Here is a 20,666-nt window from a genome sequence, read left to right as displayed (position 1 = left end):
TATATATTATGAAATATAATATATTTACCTTCAAAATCATCTCATCGTTGACTTTTGAATAAATTTTTTATTATTTGACTAAAGCTCATTTAAAATACTCCTATAATAATAATAATAATAATAATAATAATAATAATATCAGAAATTAAAGCTGAAATTTTAGTGAAAAAATATTAAAATCCATTTTTCAAAATGAAAATGAATAGAAATTTTTACCTAAAAATTTAATAAGAAAAATTGAAATGTATAATAAAATATAAAAATAATATATTAAAAACGTTATTCCACAACAGATTTTAATGTAATATTGAATAATTTAATTAGAATTAAAATATTATATCTCTTATTTATATTATTTGATGACATAATATTTATAATAACATTTATAAACTTATAAGTGATTTATGAAAAATTATTTTTTTAGGATTTTAGTAGTTAAACGTGTATTTTAATTAAGGCTAACAAAATTATACAATTATTTTTATATTTATAAGTTAATTTAATAATTATTTTTACTAAATATTTTTATTTTAAATTATATATAAATAATTAATATTTACCTATTAACTATTAGTAATTAAAATAGTCATTGACTATTAAAATAACTAAACAGTTAATATTATGAGGTATGAGCATATTTTTTTTAAATTTTTATAAAATTTAAATAGGAGAATTAATTAAAATTAAAAAAATAACACAATTAACATGAAATAAATGAAATTACTTCATAAAAAAATTAAGAAAATTCAGTGTTTTTTATATTAAAAGTTAAATTAAAAAGAATGCTATTAAGAATCCCTAATTGTCTAATTTTGAGAGTGAATTCCTAAAAAAAATTGAGTGAATATTAGATTTTTTCAAAAAAAAAAACAGACAAAGTTTGCAAAAAGTCAAGTCACAGCTGAGAACCAGACAATTCAAAGGACGTCCAAGTTCCTTCATGGACTTTGCCAAGACTGCTTATACCATTCTATTTCACACCTGTCCTCCAATCCTTCTAAACCTTTAAAACTCTATCTTTCTCTCTTCTTAATGATCAATCCTCGTCTTCTGCTCTCTGGGTTTTTCTCAGGTGAGCCATCTCTTCTTTTTCTTCTTCTTCTTTTGATTTTTCTTGTTTTCCTTTTGATTTTGAATTTTTTTTTTCGTTTATGATGCTTCGCTGTACCATTTGGACGCTTCAATTTATAATTCAGCTTCTTAATACTTTTCTTTATCTAATTTTTTAGCCAATCTCTTGTGGGTTTACTCAATACTTCCCCTACTGTACTAATTCTTCTTCTTCTTCTTCTTCTTCCAGCGGGTGTTTCTGGTCTTAGTTTCTGTTTTGGTTTTACTTATATATTTCAATTTGTGGGTAAGTTCATTTTTTTATGAAAGAAGTCATATTAGTTCAGTAGTGCTGGAATCATTAAACCAGCAAGTGAATTAACATAAAAGATGCCGTCATAAGTAAGAAAAGCTTGCGTAAGTATAGGATAAATAGGTGGAGCAATTCATTTATGAACAACTTATATGCCAGATGCAATCAAGGAAAAAATATATATATTTTTCAATTACTTGGCAATTTCGACAATGGGTATCAGTACTGAGAAATTTTGATAATGATATTCTTGTTATTTTTGTTATCTTTTGGAATTTTATATTACTTTATAGCTTGGATTTTCTTATTTGTGAAGCAGTAGGAAGTCTATTTCATTTTGATATTTACTAGTATGATCAATTTTATGAAAGTTCTTTTGCATTGAACAAACAGCCAAATGAGATAAATTGTGAATTAGAAGCAAAAAAAAAAAAAGGTCCTCTGAATTTTATTGCATCCAATTTGTTTGTGTCTTTTTTCTGTATAAAACAACTGATTAGAAAATTATTGTGTTGAATATCTTTTCTTTATGCCAAACTAGCCTCATTTTATTTGTGCAGAATGCCAACTAAATAAAAAAAATTTCAAAGTTACTATTGTGATTATTTATTTTTTTATTTTTAATGCTTCAAGACTTTGTACTTAATGAATATTTCTGATGATTCAGGTTAGCTGGTCCTGGAAGAAGTTCATTTAATCATTTGTTGACAGTTGGTATTGAAGACTGGTCTATTATAAAATTATGAATTGTTTTTCTTTCTTATTTGGTCAGAGTGATTCTTCAACAAAAAATTCTTTTGGAGTTGATGAAGGTAAGATGCAAACAAAGTATTTTTTTTTTTATGTGTTTTTATAAGTGAGCAAGTGGCTGGTTTGATCATTACATTTGTATAGATTTTCATGTATTTTGACAAGAAAAGCCTTCTGAGATATTTATTGTTCAACATGGTTATATACGTGCAGTAAAGACTTCTATATTATATAACCCACAACTATTTTGACTAATACCAACAATAAAGCTTCTTATTATGTTCTACATCTGAACAGAAGTTGCAGGCATTCACAATGTTAAACTTTACACTTACAAGGAATTAAGAAATGCTACTGAAGATTTTAGTACGGCCAATAAAATTGGTGAGGGTGGTTTTGGTTCAGTGTACAAGGTAATTGTATAATTATTATTAAAAAATATGCCTTTATTTTTATTAAAGCATGGTATTTCTTTTTCCTTTCTTTTTCCTGTGAGTGGTGCATCCCTAAAGAAATATTGTGGATGTCATCAGGGAAAGCTTAAAGATGGGAGAATTGCTGCTATAAAAGTTCTTTCTGCTGAATCAAGACAAGGAGTGAAAGAATTCTTAACAGAGATTAATGTGATCTCAGAAATAGAGCATGAGAATTTAGTTAAGCTATATGGCTGTTGTGTGGAAGGAAATCACAGAATTTTAGTCTACAACTACCTTGAGAATAATAGTCTTGCACAAACTCTTCTTGGTAATATAGAGTGCTTTTCTTCATTTGGATCCCTTTATAATTGCCTTATTCATTCTGCTTTTGGTAGTTTTTACTATAAAAAAGATTGTTCTGTTGTTTGAGTTTCATGGATATTATCTAGAAATTTGCTAAACTTTTTCTCAGTGCTTTGTCGTCTGTTTCTCATCACCCTCAAAACCTTAAGATAGTAAATATTTTAGGCATATACATCTATATTAATAACATTTACTTAGTGCTTGCTTTGATTTTGTTTAATCAAGCTGAATCTGAGCGCTCGCCTATCTTTTCCTTTTCAGGAGAAAGTCACAGTAACATCCAGTTTAGTTGGAGAACACGATCTAAAATCTGCATTGGTGTAGCACGAGGGCTTGCCTTTCTTCATGAGGATTTACGACCATACATTGTTCACAGAGATATCAAAGCAAGCAATATTCTCCTTGACAAAGACTTAACTCCCAAAATTTCAGATTTTGGTCTAGCCAAGCTTATCCCTCCCAACATGACACATGTCAGTACACGTGTGGCTGGAACAATGTAAGTTTCACCCTTTCTGTTGTCTTCATTGATTTGTAAATTCTTTTTCCAGCATGCTGTCAGCGACAATCAGTCACATTTGTGCATTTTTTTAAAATTGTAATATAGTTTCATCATTCATGGAGAATATTATAATAGAAAATGTTCCATTCCATATCATTTCTTTGTTTGGAATTGTGATAAATTTGGATGGTGAATTTGCATAACTCAAATCCATCATCCTGTACAAAGCTGATATCACTGCATTGCAGCTGATTTTTTTCCTCTCTCCGCACTACTTTTTGGACTAAGGTTATAGGAAGTGGTGATTTTGTTGAAATCGTGTAGAATATACTATTGGGAGGTCTAGAGTAGTTGATACTCCTCTCTTACGTATGGTTGTCATTGTAACTTATAGGTCTTGAATAATGTACCAATTTCCAATAAGCTGCTTTTAAAAGCATAGTATCATATTCTGGTGCTGTTTTGCTGTTGTTAAATGTTTAAGATTACATGTGCGTCATCTTTTCAAGCCTAATTCTTAAATTCCATTTCTTATGTGCTCGTGCACACGAGTGCATCCACATTTGTGTTTGTTTCAACAAGCATTTAGTATCCTGTATTAATATCTGCATTTGCTGTTTTAGAGGTTATTTGGCACCAGAGTATGCAATAAGGGGCCAGCTGACAAGGAAAGCAGATATTTATAGTTTTGGTGTCCTCCTTGTGGAAATTGTCAGTGGGAGATGCAACACAAACACACGATTACCTATTGATGAACAACATCTCTTAGAAAGGGTATGAATTTCTCAAATCCTCACTATCATGATAATTGAACTGGCAATTGCATAGGTAAAATGACAAATATATTATGTTTCCAAGTTTGAGACATGTTTTCTTCAAACTTTTTCTTTTATGTGTAATAATTGTGTGAATGCATAATCAGAATTCGCACTCGAAAAGACAAGCAAAAATGTTGATCTCACTAACTCTTATGATGCCCAACATGATCAAGAATATTACTAGGTACAAACTTTTTCAATATGAGGCAAGAGAAATGGGAATAAAATATTTGTAAAGAAAGAAAGACAATTTCAACTGTCACAGATTATCCTATTGCATACTATCGCCATATTTCTATCGAAACAGTAGGCATGAGGGTCAGATTTGAACTAGATCAATTTATATACTAATTCAATGTACTAAATGAAATACTAAATTCAATCAATCTATTAGTTTAATATATTTTTTAAATTTCAGTCCTAACTGACTTGGATATCTGGTCCATTTATCTAATCCATTTTAATTTTGACTAAACACTTCCTTTGCTTTCAAATAAATTTATAGAGGTCGTGCAAAGTTCAGTCCTTATCATGCCTTCTTCCCATCAACTTTTATCTAAAATTTTCATTTCTGAAGTTGCCAAAACCAATCAAACTCTGCAACACAATTTCCAACCTATGCATCCAACCAAGCGGCAGCTAACTGCTTCTGGAAATTTGCTACCAAAGGTGTGGAAGGAGGTCAATCAGATGTTTTCATGTAGGTTGATACACAATTCTTGCATTTTTTTTTTTTTTACCATATTTATCATCCTTGGATAATATGGTGGATATCAGGAAAATGGTCACATTTTGTTACGTTGTATTAAGCTGCATAGAATTCATGCTTATAGCAAAATAGATCATTTCGGCACTGCTCATCATATTTGTGTTCTCCTGTTGCAGACCTGGGAACTTTATGAGCGAAAGGAGCTGGTAGGGCTGGTGGATACATCACTAAATGGTGACTTTGATGCTGAGGAGGCTTGTAAGTTTCTAAAGATTGGTTTACTCTGCACCCAAGATACTCCAAAGCTTCGTCCTTCCATGTCTACAGTGGTCAAGCTGCTAACTGGTAAGAAGGACGTTGATAACAGTAAGATAACAAAACCAGGTTTAATTAGCGATTTCATGGACCTAAAAGTACGACCCCCCCCTAAAGCCAAATCTGAAATAAAGACAGGATCTAATATGTCAACTGACTCTGAGAAACTGGGTGAGTCAACCTGGACATCTGGAAACACGACAAGTGCAGCTACGACGTTAACTGCGTCTTATGACGGAAGTATTTAAACATCAGTGTGAGAAAACGTATCCACTTAATTTTTTTTTTTTTTCTTTTATCCCATTTTAGGCTTTTAATTGTGTAAATTCTGGAACCATGTTCCTTTCTTGTTTTCCCCTTCATTTTATTTAATTTCTTTTGGCTACGCAAGTTTTGCCCGCATGTATTCTCTCTCGTAAATGGATGAAGTTCAGTCATATGAAGCAAGTGTACTGGGGCTTGAGTTCAGTAAAATGGTGTGTGTATTGGGGTTTTATCCTTGGGACTGTCACATTACAGAGAAAACAGCATCCCCAATAACAGAACTCTGCATTATTTACCAAATTTTCAAGCAAGCATTTGCTGATTATATCTAAAAGAAAAGTAATTATATGCGTCAAAATGAGAATTTTATTGAAAAGAATATGTACAGAAGATGAGAAAACAACACACCCAACATGCATCTCATTGAGATGATTTTCTTTGTTTTTCATTTTCAGATGGGTGGGTGGTTCCTTGCTGTACGGACATTGCAATGAGGTTTCAGATTTTATATGCTCAAATATGGGCGAAATGTTAGTTAAACATTTGCTGCTCTCAAAGCCAGCTTACCTGTAAACCTGTCTTGGCTGGGATCATCAAACCACATTTGGTTGATCTGATCGAGACTAATCACCTAAAACAAAGTTCCATTTTACTTGGAAGGGCCGTGAAAATTTCTGTACTCCATTAATCCTTTCAATCATTCAAGTAGATGATCTTCGCCATTGCTTCTTCCCTTTCTTTTGATGCAATTTGAACGGACTCCAGCTCTTTCTACGTGTGGAGGTCTCACAAAAGAGCCCAGACGCCAAGGCCTGCTGAAGCCATAGCTCAAATTCTTCATCCTCATCCATCATCTCAGCATCCAGATCCCACGGGTATCTGCTTGATTTGGAGCGTTGCGTCTTCTCCAAACCGACCATGTTTACATGGAAGCTAGGCCTATGGGTATTAGGCCTACATGCCATTCCCTGCAAAAAAGTCCTCAGCATGTAAGATTCTGGATATGAAATTCCATATGTCAAGACACTTTTCTTTTAATCATTTGTCCACAGTAACACTGTTTGGTTCATAGAATAAAATGGCCATGGAATAGCTATCTCCACTTACGTGTAAAACCTGCATTCTGCAAATTTGGATAATATGTTCTCCACAAAATAATGATTGCATATCCAAAATTTTAATTAAAAGATGAGACTTTAGAATAGTTATTCCATGGAATAATGATTCCACATTTAAATTTTGAACCAAAGCTAAGAATAGCTATTCTATTCCCATCTTGTTCCATAGAAACCAATACTAAAAGACAGCTAAAAAAAATTCCAGAGCATTATTTCCATCTTCTCTGACAGGAAATCATATCAATTCTAAAGTATCACTAGAATTGCCTATCAAGTATATCAAGTATATCAAGAGTAGTGAAATTACAATATTTATTAAACAGTAAATTACAAATGGTATGCCACTATTAAATTACAAATGATCCCTGTAAATTTAAAGCTGAAAGTTGGTCCTTTCTTCTCTCTCTCACACACACACACACAAACACATCCTATGGGATTGCCTATTCTCTCTCTCACATTCTTGTCTCACATTTTAGTCCTGCACTACCACACATCAGTCACCATATTGAGCATGGTAGTCCTTGAGCTTCTCCTTGGTTGTCTCCCATGTACCCCAACAATAAATAGCTTGTCCCATATATTCATAAAATTTCTGTTTATATAGTTATGGCTAGTCTCTTGGTGGCTTCAAATATTCGTTTGTTTCAGAATTTGGGAGATTTTATTTCCTTGGGTTTGGGGGTTTGGTAGAGAGGATTTGCTTTTGGAGTCCCCTTTGCGCTTTTTTTTTTTAAGGGAAGCTTTTTTGATTTGATCAAAATGAAAAATTGTTCTTTAGATTTCTACGAATTTGATATTATGCAGGATTTTGATTCAGGTTTAAAACTTTAAATTGAGTCTTCTGTTCATAGCCTTATCCTCTTGTTGTTACTTGGTTTGCGTCAGTCCAATTAACAAGTTGGCATTTCATCAAAATCTCAGAACCAATAAGCAACTGTCAATTTTTCTCCTTTTTATAAAATAATTTTTAATACCCGCTCTTTGTTTCTGTGCTTCCTTCCTCAACTGTGCATATCCCTTACTTTCTTGGCAATACCTCTCATTCTCCTTCCGTTCCTTTCTTGGCAATACCTCTCACTCTCCTTTCCTATCAGAGGGAATATGCACAACAAGACAGACTCTGAGGGAACAATGACAACACCTCATAGCCAACACGATTGCCACTGCAGAGGCTGGTGTACTACGTGCAAAGCCGTCAAAGCCACAATGTGGAGAAGATGTCATCTGGGATAAGCCTTGCTGTCTTGCCAACCCATCATTATTGTTCAACTATTCACCACTCCCGCAAATCCTCCATGTCATGCTTCTCTGCATTGCTTATGAAGCCTAGAAGCCTCTCCACCCAAAAGCACGTACAAATTAGTCAAGTTGATCAGATGACGAAATAGACGGCAGCAATATGGTGATTAGTCATTTGGGGCAGTGTCGGGGCATGCTATTTGTGGCAAAAATGGATTTGCAAGGAGAATCCACCATTCAATCTAATCAAGCTGAGAATGTGTGGCTGTGACTTTTGGGTTAGGGAGGATGGGCAGGTGTGAACGAAAGAGAGAAGTTTCTCCATTTTTTCTAAATTTTCCAAGTGAATGATAGTTTTGCATTGGGGGGTGCAAACGGTCAGTTAGGTTCGGAACTGAAAAAATAAAATTAAGAAGGGAGCCGGAATTGAACCAATTTGGTTCCGTTCAGTTCAATTCGGTCCGTTCAGTTGGTTCCCATGAGAAGTTATAGCAATGGAGAAATAAATTTATTGATGAGAAGAAACTCAATGATCATCAGGAACAGAAATCAACTCCACAGTCAAAACAAGGCAAAAGAAACAACCTGCAATCCTATGTCATTTATGATTTCAGGTAAAACAAAAATTTTAGATTAAAAAAAATATATATATTAAAAAAATTACCATAGAAATAAGAGTTTATCAAAGATGGTAGGAACTCTACCCTTCAAAGCCCAAAAATGCAACTGATCTAACATTGAATATAAATAAAACCACAACCCCAATCAATTGAATCTAGAAAGACTACCGATTTGCTCAAATCTGGATACACATAACACTAAATGACAAACTAACAAATATAGCTTCCTTAAGAAATCACCCAAAATAAAAAGCCTTCCCAAATCACTAATAAAGAGAATAAAAGCAGTTGGTTCACTTAAAGCCCAGAATTCTCGCAAATCATAATAGAAATATTTGAAAGATTGAACTTTCTTAGTAATTCAAAAGTTGAACCTAGAAAACAGAAAAAAGAATAGGCATTTAAGATTCAAAGAAACTAATGAGCAAGTGAGACAAATAACTTTTTTTTTCTAATAAAACATATATACCCGTGTAGCAGGTTCACTCTCACTGAGATAGAAACTTACAAGAATAGGCATTTAAGATTCAAAGAAAAACATATACCTTTTTTTTTTCTAATAAAACATATATACCCGTGTAGCAGGTTCACTCTCACTGAGATAGAAACTTGCAGCCATGGAAGCACTGTGCGACCTAACAAATGCAGCCATGCTAAAAAGGAAGGCCTAAAGAAAGCCAACGGCAAACCAAGACCTGCAGCTTCTGATGCCTCCATTGTACAGTCTGATAATCATGAGACTCACTCTAATAACTGGGTCAGAATAAGGAGGATGTTGATGGAGTTGTTGAGGTGGAGAGAAGCAAACAAGTGGGAGGTAACTTGCAGGAAATTGAGAAGGGAAAGAAAATGATTAAGACTTGAGAAGGGCAAGAAATTGGGAGGAGAAGACAGAAATAGAGAGAGATGGAGGCTGTAGGCAGATGAGAAAAGAAAAGTTAAAGTAACCCTAAACCTAAAAATGAAAACACAGCATTTAGTAAATTTACCTGGATCACAGTACTCTCGAGTCGTGGTATGGGTATAGGATACGTGATACGCTATTTTATGAAATATAGAATATGTAAGGGGTAAGCTTAATTAGTACGCTAATTGAGTTCGTGGTACGCTAATTCAGTTCGTAGTATGCAAATTATATTGTTTAATATGTAAAATATATTTATATGACAACTTCTAAAAAAAAAATTTACTTAGCATAATGTGTTATAAAAAATTAAAATATTAATTTAATAAAAATAAGTAATTAACATAATATTTTTAATAAAATTCAAATATCATCCATTCAAAATTTAAAAGTCATTTTATTATTATGATTCACTATTAAAATAATATAATTTTAAATATTTAAAAATTTAATTAGTAATTACTAATATTTAAATTTTCTAAACACTCTTCCCTTTCCAATAATAATTTAGTCACGAATATTTATTATATATTAAAACTTTCTCAAAACCCACAGTCCTACCTGCCCACTAAAAGAGGAAAGGCCAATCTTTCATGCAGCCACAGAAAGGAAAAAGTCAAAAGAGCCGCATTTTGTCTCTAGCGCCCTTTCTTCTTCCTCTTGCATCAGCCCGTGATTTTTATTTCTTCTCGTTGCATCACTACTTCTGCTGCTGCTTTCTCTTCTCCTGCATAGGCTGCTGATTTATTCATCTATGTCTGCCTTTCTCTTTCTTCTTCTCTTTTTTCATTTCTTCCTTTACTTTCTCACCGGAAGCACAATTTGAACGTCTCAGATCGTGTCCCTTAGTGATTTGGAACGCAAACGTTCAACGAATTGGAACGCAAGACCCAAATCGTGGTACCCAAAGGAGGTGAACGAATCTAGTAACCATGGTTTGTTTTGGTTATTCTGATTTTTTGTCTCTAAAAACCAAGCTGAACCAAATTATTTAATAAATCAAACTGAATTTTCGAATTAAGGCAGTTCAATACAATAATTCATTTTGAATCAAATAGTGCTCAACCCTAGTTTTATTGTTATTTTAGGGTTTTGGTTCACTTTATTCTTTTTGACTAACTGAATACTCCAGAAATATTAACAAAAGGACCAAGTTGTTAATAGAACTTAAATCCATGGATGTTTACTTCGATTTTAAAAATACGAGGACCGACTAATGAATGTCAACATACCACAGGGCCTAAATAGTAATTTAGTAAAACATAAAAGCTTGATTAGTTATTTGCCTATGTATTATCAAGGTCATAGAGCTCAATTCAATGTGTGCACTCAATCTTGAAAAGTAGTCAAAATGAGTTATTGGCAGGCAATGAATCTTAAGCATTAAGACAACCGCAAAAAAGAACTACTGACCTGACAAATAGCCCATTCTGACACATCAAAGATTTTGCTTTCAGCACAGACAAAAGCACAGGGTATTTCCACCTAGAAAAGAAACCCAAACTGATAAGCATAATGATCAAATCTCAAATCACTCCAAATGAAATAAAATTGAATCATTTAATGGAATAAAGGACACATTTACTCACTGAACCAAAGATGAAACAATAAGATTAAGCATAAAGGATTCCATCTTTTAAGCCTTATAAGATTAAGCATAAAGGATTCTATCTTTTAAGCCTTATATCTCTCATTCATGAAGCTGCTTAAAATGCTTTTTCATGTCTACATTTTTCAAAACATAATTGTTTAGGTCAATAAAGACCCATCAACTGAGTCAATAATTTTTGTCCATGTCAAAAGTCTACCCAGGGCCATGTCAACATGGATAGACATCCCATTGGATATATTTGAAATAATATTAAAAAACTATGAACAAATCAATAAAAATAAAAGCTCAAGATATAACGGAAAAAGCGTCCGGAGTTTCCGATTTCCCAAACCTTCATTTTTAGAATTGTAATGTGTCAAGAACTAAATTAAATCCAAGTTATATTCATAATAGTTTCATATAAAATGACTTCCCTAGGAGGAACATACCTTTTGAGGCCTATCAAAGACCAACGAGCCTTTGTATTCAACCCACCCATCTCCATCTTTGGCTTGATGGTATTGGCAGCAATCCTAAAGCCAAAACTAGTCTTATAATAAATTAAATAAAATGCAGAATTGATAAATGAGGGAGAGTTCAATTAGCAGACCAACCTGACACCATCTGGCCTTTGCCTTGCTCCTATTGGTGCACACCCATATATGTGAATTGCCACACTTTGTGCATTGTATACGCCTCGACTCCTCAGAGCAATAGTCTTGGTTGCCCTGCTTATAATATCAAAATGGTTACAAAACATTCTACTACAGTCAAATACAAATAAATGCATCAAGGGTAACTACTATTCACATCACTATTAATAGCCTATATTCTAACCACTGATCTGAATATGTTAGCAGCAACAGTAATACTAATTATCTTGCTTGGTTACCACACATATTGAACATATCCACAAGCTTCTGGACACAATTATTAAACAATAATTTCATCCATTAACTTCAGGAGACTCTCTGAAAATCTTTTACAAAGAATTATTTCAAATCCATTCTACATCAGTTAGGTATCAAACCCACTTTCGATGAGAGATCGAGAAGGGTTGCTACAACTTAAAGATGATATAGAGATACAGTATGAACATGGGGTTTATGATAGCAATCACTTGAAAAAGGATGAAGTAGATACTTCTCCAGTCCCAGGTGCTAGATGCATTTTATATGTATCTAATCAGAAGATTGAACACTGGTGGTGCTAGATGCATTTTATATGTATCTAATCAGAAGATTGAACACTGGTGGCATACATCTATATTTCAAATATTAGCTTGCTGTGCTGATCATATTAAAAAGCTTATAATTGATGGTGGAAGTTGTATAAACCTTATGCCACCATCCATGTTTAAAGTTCACAAATTTCTAATGTCAACGGAACCACATGTTCATTCTTACAGAGTGGCAATTGACATAACTTTAACTTGTTTCTTATTTTTAAGGTACTTATAATTATTCAATTCACCAAACTTAAGCTTTCATTTTGCATGATAACGGAGCAGGAGATCACATATGGAAGTAAAATAATTATTGCTGCATTTCATTATCCACATTTCAGTAGCAGGGGTATTTCAGTGATCTCAAAGTTATGGTGAGATGGACTGAGTTATTACTTTTAAGTCTTACAACTTAAAAGTCAGTTTATTTCGTTTTGAAGTTATGTTAGAAACTTGATTAGTCTAGCAGTAAAATAAAAAGGGGGTCTTCAATTAGGAGTCCAAGCACTTATTAAGAGTTCAGAATTACTTTTGCGGCTATAAATACTTAATTGTAATCCTTTACTCTTCAAATCCAATGAAAAAAAAAATCCCCGTAATTATGTTTCTAGAATTTTGTAATGCAATTCTAACACTAGAAAGCATGGCCATGAGGCTTTCTTGCTAGGAGTGATTCCAGATACTGCACGTGTGAGGCTAGTAATTTATTTTGTTCAGTTCATTTTTCATCTGCATTTAAGATGATAATCAGATCTGCTACCCTAAGTTCTTCAAATTCCATCAAATATTAAGACTAATTGACTACCTACATCATGCATGCTTGAAGGTCAGAAGGGCAAGTTGTTCACCCATAAAATTTGTGAGGTTCCCTAATTTCTATAAATCCAATGAAATCCTAACCCTAAAGTTTCCCCTCCATATCTTACATCATGCATGGTTGAAGGTCAGAAGTTGGCAAGTTGTTGATCTGAAGGACTGTTCACGCACAAAGACAAAGGCATGAGACAGAAAGCAGATTTCTGATATTGCGATGCAGCAAAGGAATCAGAACCTTTGTTATTAGGCATTTTAAGACTCAAGGGCAACTTTTCTCCAACCAGGAGAACAACGCATGATATGCATCAAATGAGGAACTTGGGAAAAGCAACATTAAAAATCAAAACTAAACTAAATAGTTAGAGTGCATCACAAGTGCTTCACTATACATTAATGGATTGCTAGAAGCTCAGTGAATAAGTGCCTATATCATAACGTAAAATGTCAAGTCAATCCCAATCATCCCCCTTCCTTTTAATAATTTCCAACGTACCAAAAAGAAAACTTGCCTTCTGCTTCTTTCAAGAAGACCACGTCCCTTCATATATTTCAAAGGGAATAAAACCAAAAAGGCTGAAGATCATGGATTAAAACATCGGATTTTACACAAGGTAATAGCTGCTATTTAACAGTTTTAGGGGTGTCATTGCCATTACCCCCTATGTATAACAGGGAACTTTCTTTCTGAAAAGTCAATGAAAGCCATGGCCTTTATTGGACAACTACCATTAAAGTTGCTACCATTACAGCAATGGGATGCAAAACTAGCAGAATTTTTTTTTCTGACAAATATATGAACCACTGATGAATCCAACCCATCCAGCGACTATAGAGCCTCCACTTACAGCAATGGGATGCAAAAATAACAGAATTTTTTTCTTCTGCCAAATATATGAACCATTGATGAATCCAACCCTTCCAGTGAAGCCTCCGCTTAGGTTTTTCTTCCACTTAAAAAATACTTCAAAGATGTTAGCACTTGAAAGTTGAAATTAATGCTTGATTTTACTTATAATTAGTGCAAACTTTCCTTGAAAGAGGTGTTCCAATGCCCTTATCTGATGTAACTAAGTTAGTTGCATTTTTTAATTTTATCTAACTAACTAACTAACTAACTAATTAACTATATATATATATATATATATATATATATATATTGTTCATTACGGTCATGACAACCCCATTTCCATTACACGCGACAACAACCATGGTTGTGATTTAAATCTATAGCAGAGAATAAATTGAAAATTACAGAATAGGCATAATAGTGAATACAAACAAAAACAAGGTTCAACAGAGTAACAGACACATGTCAGCCTTTGATCAACACACCTGTAAAAAAAAAAGACATAAATGGGGGTGGGTGGACATTACTTGTCACATCCTTTATTTCAACGCAAATCAGATTATCATGAGAGAGGCAGAGGGAAGGAGGTGCTAATGTGGCGAGTGGGAGACTCCCTTGTAAGTTACAACTTACAACTATTTAGATTTTTTTTCCCTTTTTTTTTCCTTTTCTATAATTTTTAATTAATGTATAAGCAAAACCAAATAAATATTTTAAAATAATAAATAAATAAGTTGAACCAAACAATTATGCATTACAAAATTTACAAACAGATATATGAATCTTAGGTGATGTTTAAAGACAGTTAAATTACACAGCGACTTTTGGGAGTTTCAGGTACCATTTGGTTAAACTTTTGCTTCTTTGCTTTATTAAAAAAAAGGAGAAAAAATTCTATTTCTTTTGAAATAAAGGTAATGAAAGAAAGCACACTTGGTAAATATGTGAAATCACTTTATATGAGAAGTGATTGCTAAGGTACAGCCAGTGCAGTAGTTAATAATTCCTCACATGAGAAAAGCAAAAAGCAACTTTAAAAATTAATTAAATTTTCTATTTTTGTAGAAAGAAATTTGTATTCCCTCAAAAATTATTCTTTGTCATCCACAAAAATATTGCTAGTTTCTTTTTGACTCTCTTTTTTAGAAAAGAAATTTTATGTAGAAAGAACGAAGGAGTGTACACCGGATAACTAACAGCTACATTTTGCCTTTTGTTTTGAAATAGCAAAAAGCTAAAAGGATAGGAGGAGACATACTAGCAAACTAACCGTTGCCTTTATAATTTCTTGTATTTTCCTTATTTTCAGTTTGTCATTCTTATCAGCTTATACTTAAGGTCTAGAAGTTGTTCAGTAGTGCATGGTCCATACAATCTCTTCTTTTTATATCAATTGAATGAGGAATATTTTCAGAAAATATCTAGCAATTGTGCTTTCATTGGGACCGTGTGCAGCAACACCAACCTAGGCATGACACCAATGGCACATAGCTAAGCATATCTTATTTATTGCTTGATTTTCACTCAAAATACTTTACCCACATAACCTCAAGCTTTAGATATAATTCCTAGATAATAATTAAATCAACTTTGCTGTGTAGAAACTTTGAAATTCTTGTTAAAAACTTATTTCAAAGCTGTCCCATGTCAAAGTGACCATTTCATTCTCACTTTTTATCATAAAAGTAACACCAGTAATGAATTATAAAACAGAGACTCTGAACAAAATGACCACAATGGCGGAGAAATTATGAACAAAGAAACCCCAAAATTACCTGACGAGGAGCACCGTGCGACTTTTGACATACACTCCTAGTCTTTGATTCTTCCTTCCTCAATTGCTCATCGTAGTCCCTCTTTTTAAATGAATCAGAAAGAACCTATTAATTAAAAAGTTGTGATCAGTCAAAAGAATTGAAACCAATAGATCCTTTAACTTTGAAAGAGAGAGATTCCTATTGAATTTATATGCCTACCTCATAAGCGCAATGAAGTTTCTTAAATGACTCGCTCGCCAAAGGACTTCCCATATTTTTATCAGGATGAACAAGCATGGCCTAGACACAAGAAATTATAAATGGGAACCAGTAAGTCCACACTCCCTTTTCATCCTTTCTTTTTCTAATTCTTTGTGCGTGAGTTTTCTTATACCCCACCCCCACCCCCCCCCCCCCCTCCTCTTCCACCTTTAGGAGGGCTGGGGAAAGGTGTATTTGGAGAGAACATCACATTGCCAACACCTTTGACACAGGCATTGGAAGGTATTCCAACTGGTCATATTTTCAGTTACCACGAGCAGAAACAATCAATAAGTATATATTCTTGTATAGAGGAGAAGCAAAATATGGATTTTGAGGGGGGAGGGAAATATGACCTAAACAAAGCAATTTTTAGACCACTTTGTGCCTCACAAAGTACAGCCACACAGAAGTTCAAATGAACCTAGTACTCAAACTCCTATCAATAAATTTTAAACATACCTTCTTCCGATATTCCCTTCTCAAAATTGTAGTATCAATTCGTTTATGACGAGGAAATCCTAGTGCTTCATAATGATCTACACTATTTGATATCCTTCTTATCTCATCAACAGAGCTTGTTTCTTCTCTAACTACCTTTCTATTGGAAGACTCATTTTGGTTACTGATAACAGATGAAGTAACAGCTGGTTTGCTCGATGACTTGCATGACTGCAACTTTTCAGATTCATCAGTAGGAACTGAGTATTCACACTCCGGAGAAAACTCATCTTGCATAACTGTTTCGGATTCCTTATGCTCTTCAAAGTGTGTACTTTCATTGATATTATCACACCATTGGAGCAAATAATTTAATGCATCATTTGATAAAAATGTAAGGTTTATTGATAGAAAAACACCATGCCATCCAACTCGAACTTTCACACAATAAATAGCATATACAGTCGCCATGAAGACCACCAAACGTGCATGATTCAGAGAGAAGAGGTAACCTGCATTTTCATAATTTAGACAACTAAATTCCCTAAAATCTACAGAAATATAGAAGAACAAAACAATCATTCACTTCTATGAAGAGTTTGAAATCACCAGACATCTTTCAAAGTGTTTAGCCAAATTAGTTCAAAGCGATGCACAATATAATAGCAATGATGCACTCTTTGATCATGTAGAAAATCCAAGGTCACAAGGTACCACAAAAAAAAAAAAAAAAAGCAAGCGCACACACAGATGCACATAGATATTAGCACAGACAGGTTGCAGATATCCACATCAGGAGGATATAGACAGTAATTTACAGAAACCATATGAGTATTTATATTACAACCAGAATACTTCAGATATTATTAAAAGGCTTTATTTTTGTTGCTTATGTCCTTCCTTTGCATTAGTCCCACTACCAGTTAGGCCCTGTAACAGGATGGCTTCATCGGCTGTTCCAGTTAGTTTATAACTGGAGACTCCTAAGGTGGTTCATCCTCCATACTTAACAGCAACATATGTTCTAGTCAATTGTTTTATCAAAGTAGCTATCATAGCTAACTTCAGATTGTACATATCATCTATTTCACTATATCACTCATATGATTTAGTTAACTTGGTTTCACAGTATGATACCAATGGTAAAGGTGTCAGATGTCTATAATCCTGATATCAAAGAAGCTTAATTCGTTCTTTAAAGATTCCCTTTTAGCAAATGCAAAAGGACTGTCATTATGTAAGATAATAAAAAGGACCGGGCCTAACTCACCCCCAAAGCTTCAGGGGAAGGATGCACAAGTCTTTATAAGGGGCACATTACCCACATACCTAACAGAATTGGGATACTTAATAATGTACAAGCACAATATTTGTCAATGCCCACACAAGAGTTGCCATCTAAAAAATTCCAGTTTATGCAAGCCAATCAAACCGATAATATGCTAATTTTCATCAGAAATGATAATGAATATGCATGAGCACAAATTTTACAGCAGTACTACCTAAGGGGTACATCAAAAAGGGATCAAGTGAAATGGCAACAATAGCACAAAGGATCCCAAACTGCAGAATCACTCATTTAAATTTCCCATTTCATTTTTGTGTTGCCACTTCTGGAGTTACTAATGTCTAAATAACAAAGTGATTCAACATCTTAAGGTTGTTGCAGAAGCAAAGCTTTAAATCAATAACTTTAACTATGCTGATGGAAAACATAATTCAAATTCTGATAAAACATTAGAAAAATATATAATAGACAACGAAGAGTAACAAAAATATAATCCACATTGTTTGGCCCAATTAAAGGAGACTACAGAATAGAAGAAAATTTGATTTGGGAAATCTATATTCTAAATTAATTATTGAACATCAGGTGCTAGCAAAGAAGCCAATGGATGATGAATATCATCCTATCTTGCGTAAACAATAACAGCAAGGAGAAAACACAAGAATTGAATATCATGTTACTGATGTTGAAATTCAAACTATATGTAAAATGAAACCAAGCCATACCTCCAACTATAAACAATGTTCCAGTTATCCAGAAGTTAGCATACATCCACAGAATTAAAATAGCAAAGAGTCCAACAATAAAAAGTCCAGGAGTATAACCCAAATACTGAACAGCAGCTCCTGCAGCTCCCTGAAATATTGGAGTGACTGTTGGTGAAATTTACACAAAAGTAGACTGTTCAATTAGATTGATGCTACTCTATAAATCTAATGTAACAACAGTCAGGCTGAATTGCAAGAAAACTGTGACCTGCTCATGGTAAGTTGCAGATCCACAATCATCAATGAAGAAACAATCGCTAATGGTCAAAAGTGCAAAGGCATAAAAAAAGGATCAAAGCAACATACGATGTGAACATCTGAAAAGTTGTCAAAAAGAAAGATACAATATGAAATACACTATCATGCAATATTAAGGTCCAAAAAAGAAAAGATTCTATTCTTTTTCTTTCCTTTTCTTTATAGAGCACTAAATTGGCAAATTATGGAATAAGAATTGAAGATACAGAAAAGGTGGAAAATTAAATTCCATGTCCAAACTTTAAGCTCCTGAATTACTCCCCAAGCACGCAGGTTGCAATTTCATGCCATTACTTCTTCATTGAAACATATCAAGATTGTCATGTGTATTGAGCAATATTGAGCATGAGCATACCCATAGTTCCCCCCAAATCTTCCTTTCTCCCAAACCCAGATTCCAAGTATAATTATTTTTGCTGCAGCTAATTATCAGACTAATGCGACTAAAATTATTTGCAGCTAGAAAATAACACATTAAAACTGTGATGCCATTGGTATAACTCAACTCACTTATTGCCATTGGTTGTCCACAAACATAAGGAAATGGAACGCAAGCTCAAGAATATCATATTAAAAAGAAATCAACAGAAAATAAATGAAGATATGGGCAAAACTCAGAAAACTTACCATACTAAGCAAGACATAAAGCACACAAGACATTGAAGTGAGACTAAGAAAGCAACTCCACATTATAAGAAGCAAAGCTGCTGAACCCAGTGTGATAACTGACTGGAAACCCCTTAAAAGGCAGTCCTTCCAACAAATCAAAAGGAAACTCATTAATTGACCAAATCTCAGAAATCCCCTGCACACCATCGGCCAATGGCGCTCTATGAATACACCAATCTTGTCCCTCAAACATAACGCTGCATTTTTCACACGCGAGTAGGCATTTTTCTGTGTTTGCAGCCATTTCCATCCTTGCTTGACCAATCCAATATCCTCCATCACTAACTAAATACAAACAACTAAATAAATAAACCCAGAAACTTGACGAGATGCCCCGATCTTCAAACATAAAAAATGCTATAAATATCCTTCGATGTCAACGCTAGGACATTCCCTGAATCTTAGAAAATGCGAAGCAAAAGCATCAATGCCTTCCATCCTGAGAGAGCTCTTAATCTCTCAAAATTACCCAAAAGCCTTGAGAGGTTAGGGACAATTTCCTATTAAAAAAAAGAAAACCCACAAAATTCACGGGTTACTCGGGAATGAAATACCCAAGAAAAAGGAGATCAAGGAAATGAAGCACCCACTTGTAGGAGAGAGTAGAGAAACAGAGACAGAGACAGAGTTCCCATGTGATAGAATTACAATTACAGTCAGTGAAGTGTCAAAAGCATAGTTGGATCACATTCAACGCAAATTGCTTCACATGGAAGTTTCCAAAATGTGCTCTCTTTACACTAACTAATGTCTTCTCTTTATTTAAAGAGTGGGAAAAAAAAGGAAGGAAAATTGGAAACAAACAGTAGCTGCTGCGTCTGGTCTCTAGAACACCAAAAGATCAATGAATCGATCAGATGAAGAGGAGGATCAAATAACGAGAGAGAACGAGAGCTGGTGGATAGAAAAGAGAGAGATACAACCTTGAAAACTTGGGTTTTGGGGCGGAGAAACCCTAGCTTTTTCTGAAGAGCTCGTGAAAGGGGGAGTTCAAAAAGTTGGATTTTCCTTTTCTTTTCTTTTCTTTTCGTTTCTGCTTCTGCGAATGAAAATGAAATGAGAGTCGAGAGACCAGTGTGTGTTTGTGGCTTAGGGGAAATTCAGTGGGACCCACTTGCTCCCTTTATGCCTTCTTCAGCATCTCTGGCCTAAGCCTTACGCTACGCGGATTTTGTTTATTTTTTTTTTTAAGCGGGGCCGTAAACGAGTAGAGCCAAAAACGGAACCAGAATGAGAATTTATTCGGAAAATTTACAATTTAGTCCGTAAATTTTATTTATATTATATTTTAATATTTAAATTTTAAAAAAATAATTATTTAATGTTTTATTATATTAAATTTTAATATTTAAATTTTACAAC

General features: G+C 33.8%; 2 protein-coding genes across 4 annotated transcripts; one reads left to right on the top strand and one right to left on the bottom strand.

Annotated features, from left to right (window-relative positions):
- Window positions 1-911: 911 nt before the first annotated feature.
- Window positions 912-5,710, top strand: LOC110641905 (cold-responsive protein kinase 1). Of its 2 annotated transcripts, XM_058145589.1 has the most exons (8): window positions 936-1,072; window positions 1,301-1,357; window positions 2,031-2,175; window positions 2,411-2,526; window positions 2,647-2,857; window positions 3,154-3,391; window positions 4,018-4,168; window positions 5,098-5,710. In XM_058145589.1, exons 3-8 carry the CDS (start codon window positions 2,106-2,108, stop codon window positions 5,482-5,484), a joined length of 1,173 nt encoding a protein of 390 aa, XP_058001572.1. In that variant the 5' UTR covers window positions 936-1,072; window positions 1,301-1,357; window positions 2,031-2,105; the 3' UTR covers window positions 5,485-5,710. The 2 variants fall into 2 exon arrangements, with proteins under 2 accessions (XP_021649496.2, XP_058001572.1); XM_021793804.2 differs by lacking the exon at window positions 1,301-1,357 and having other exon boundaries at window positions 912-1,072.
- Window positions 5,711-5,843: 133 nt separating this feature from the next.
- On the bottom strand, window positions 5,844-20,410 carry LOC110641893 (uncharacterized). Of its 2 annotated transcripts, XM_021793780.2 has the most exons (10): window positions 19,895-20,410; window positions 19,263-19,804; window positions 18,336-18,465; window positions 16,344-16,834; window positions 15,840-15,920; window positions 15,639-15,743; window positions 11,590-11,703; window positions 11,425-11,508; window positions 10,798-10,869; window positions 5,844-6,468 (listed from the first exon to the last, which is right to left on the bottom strand). In XM_021793780.2, the coding sequence occupies exons 2-10, from the start codon at window positions 19,581-19,583 to the stop codon at window positions 6,202-6,204; spliced, it is 1,665 nt and encodes a 554-aa protein (XP_021649472.2). In that variant the 5' UTR covers window positions 19,584-19,804; window positions 19,895-20,410; the 3' UTR covers window positions 5,844-6,201. The 2 variants fall into 2 exon arrangements, with proteins under 2 accessions (XP_021649472.2, XP_021649457.2); XM_021793765.2 differs by having other exon boundaries at window positions 19,263-20,410.
- Between the last annotated feature and the right edge of the window lie 256 nt (window positions 20,411-20,666).

Source organism: Hevea brasiliensis, chromosome 4, assembly GCF_030052815.1.
Source record: "Hevea brasiliensis isolate MT/VB/25A 57/8 chromosome 4, ASM3005281v1, whole genome shotgun sequence".
NCBI classification, from domain to species: Eukaryota; Viridiplantae; Streptophyta; class Magnoliopsida; order Malpighiales; family Euphorbiaceae; genus Hevea; species Hevea brasiliensis.
This window is presented reverse-complemented; position numbering and strand designations above follow the sequence as displayed.

Excerpts from the sequence above, each read along its gene's own strand:
- LOC110641905 (XM_021793804.2), top strand. The coding sequence starts at position 2,106 with ATGAATTGTTTTTCTTTCTTATTTGGTCAGAGTGATTCTTCAACAAAA. Across the intron at positions 2,176-2,410 it reads TTCTTTTGGAGTTGATGAAG|AAGTTGCAGGCATTCACAAT; the intron begins GTAAGATGCAAA and ends ACATCTGAACAG. Across the intron at positions 2,527-2,646 it reads GTTTTGGTTCAGTGTACAAG|GGAAAGCTTAAAGATGGGAG; the intron begins GTAATTGTATAA and ends GGATGTCATCAG.
- LOC110641893 (XM_021793765.2), bottom strand. The coding sequence starts at position 19,583 with ATGGAGGATATTGGATTGGTCAAGCAAGGATGGAAATGGCTGCAAACA. Across the intron at positions 16,835-18,335 it reads AACATTGTTTATAGTTGGAG|GTTACCTCTTCTCTCTGAAT; the intron begins GTATGGCTTGGT and ends ATGAAAATGCAG. Across the intron at positions 15,921-16,343 it reads GAAGGGAATATCGGAAGAAG|GCCATGCTTGTTCATCCTGA; the intron begins GTATGTTTAAAA and ends TCTTGTGTCTAG.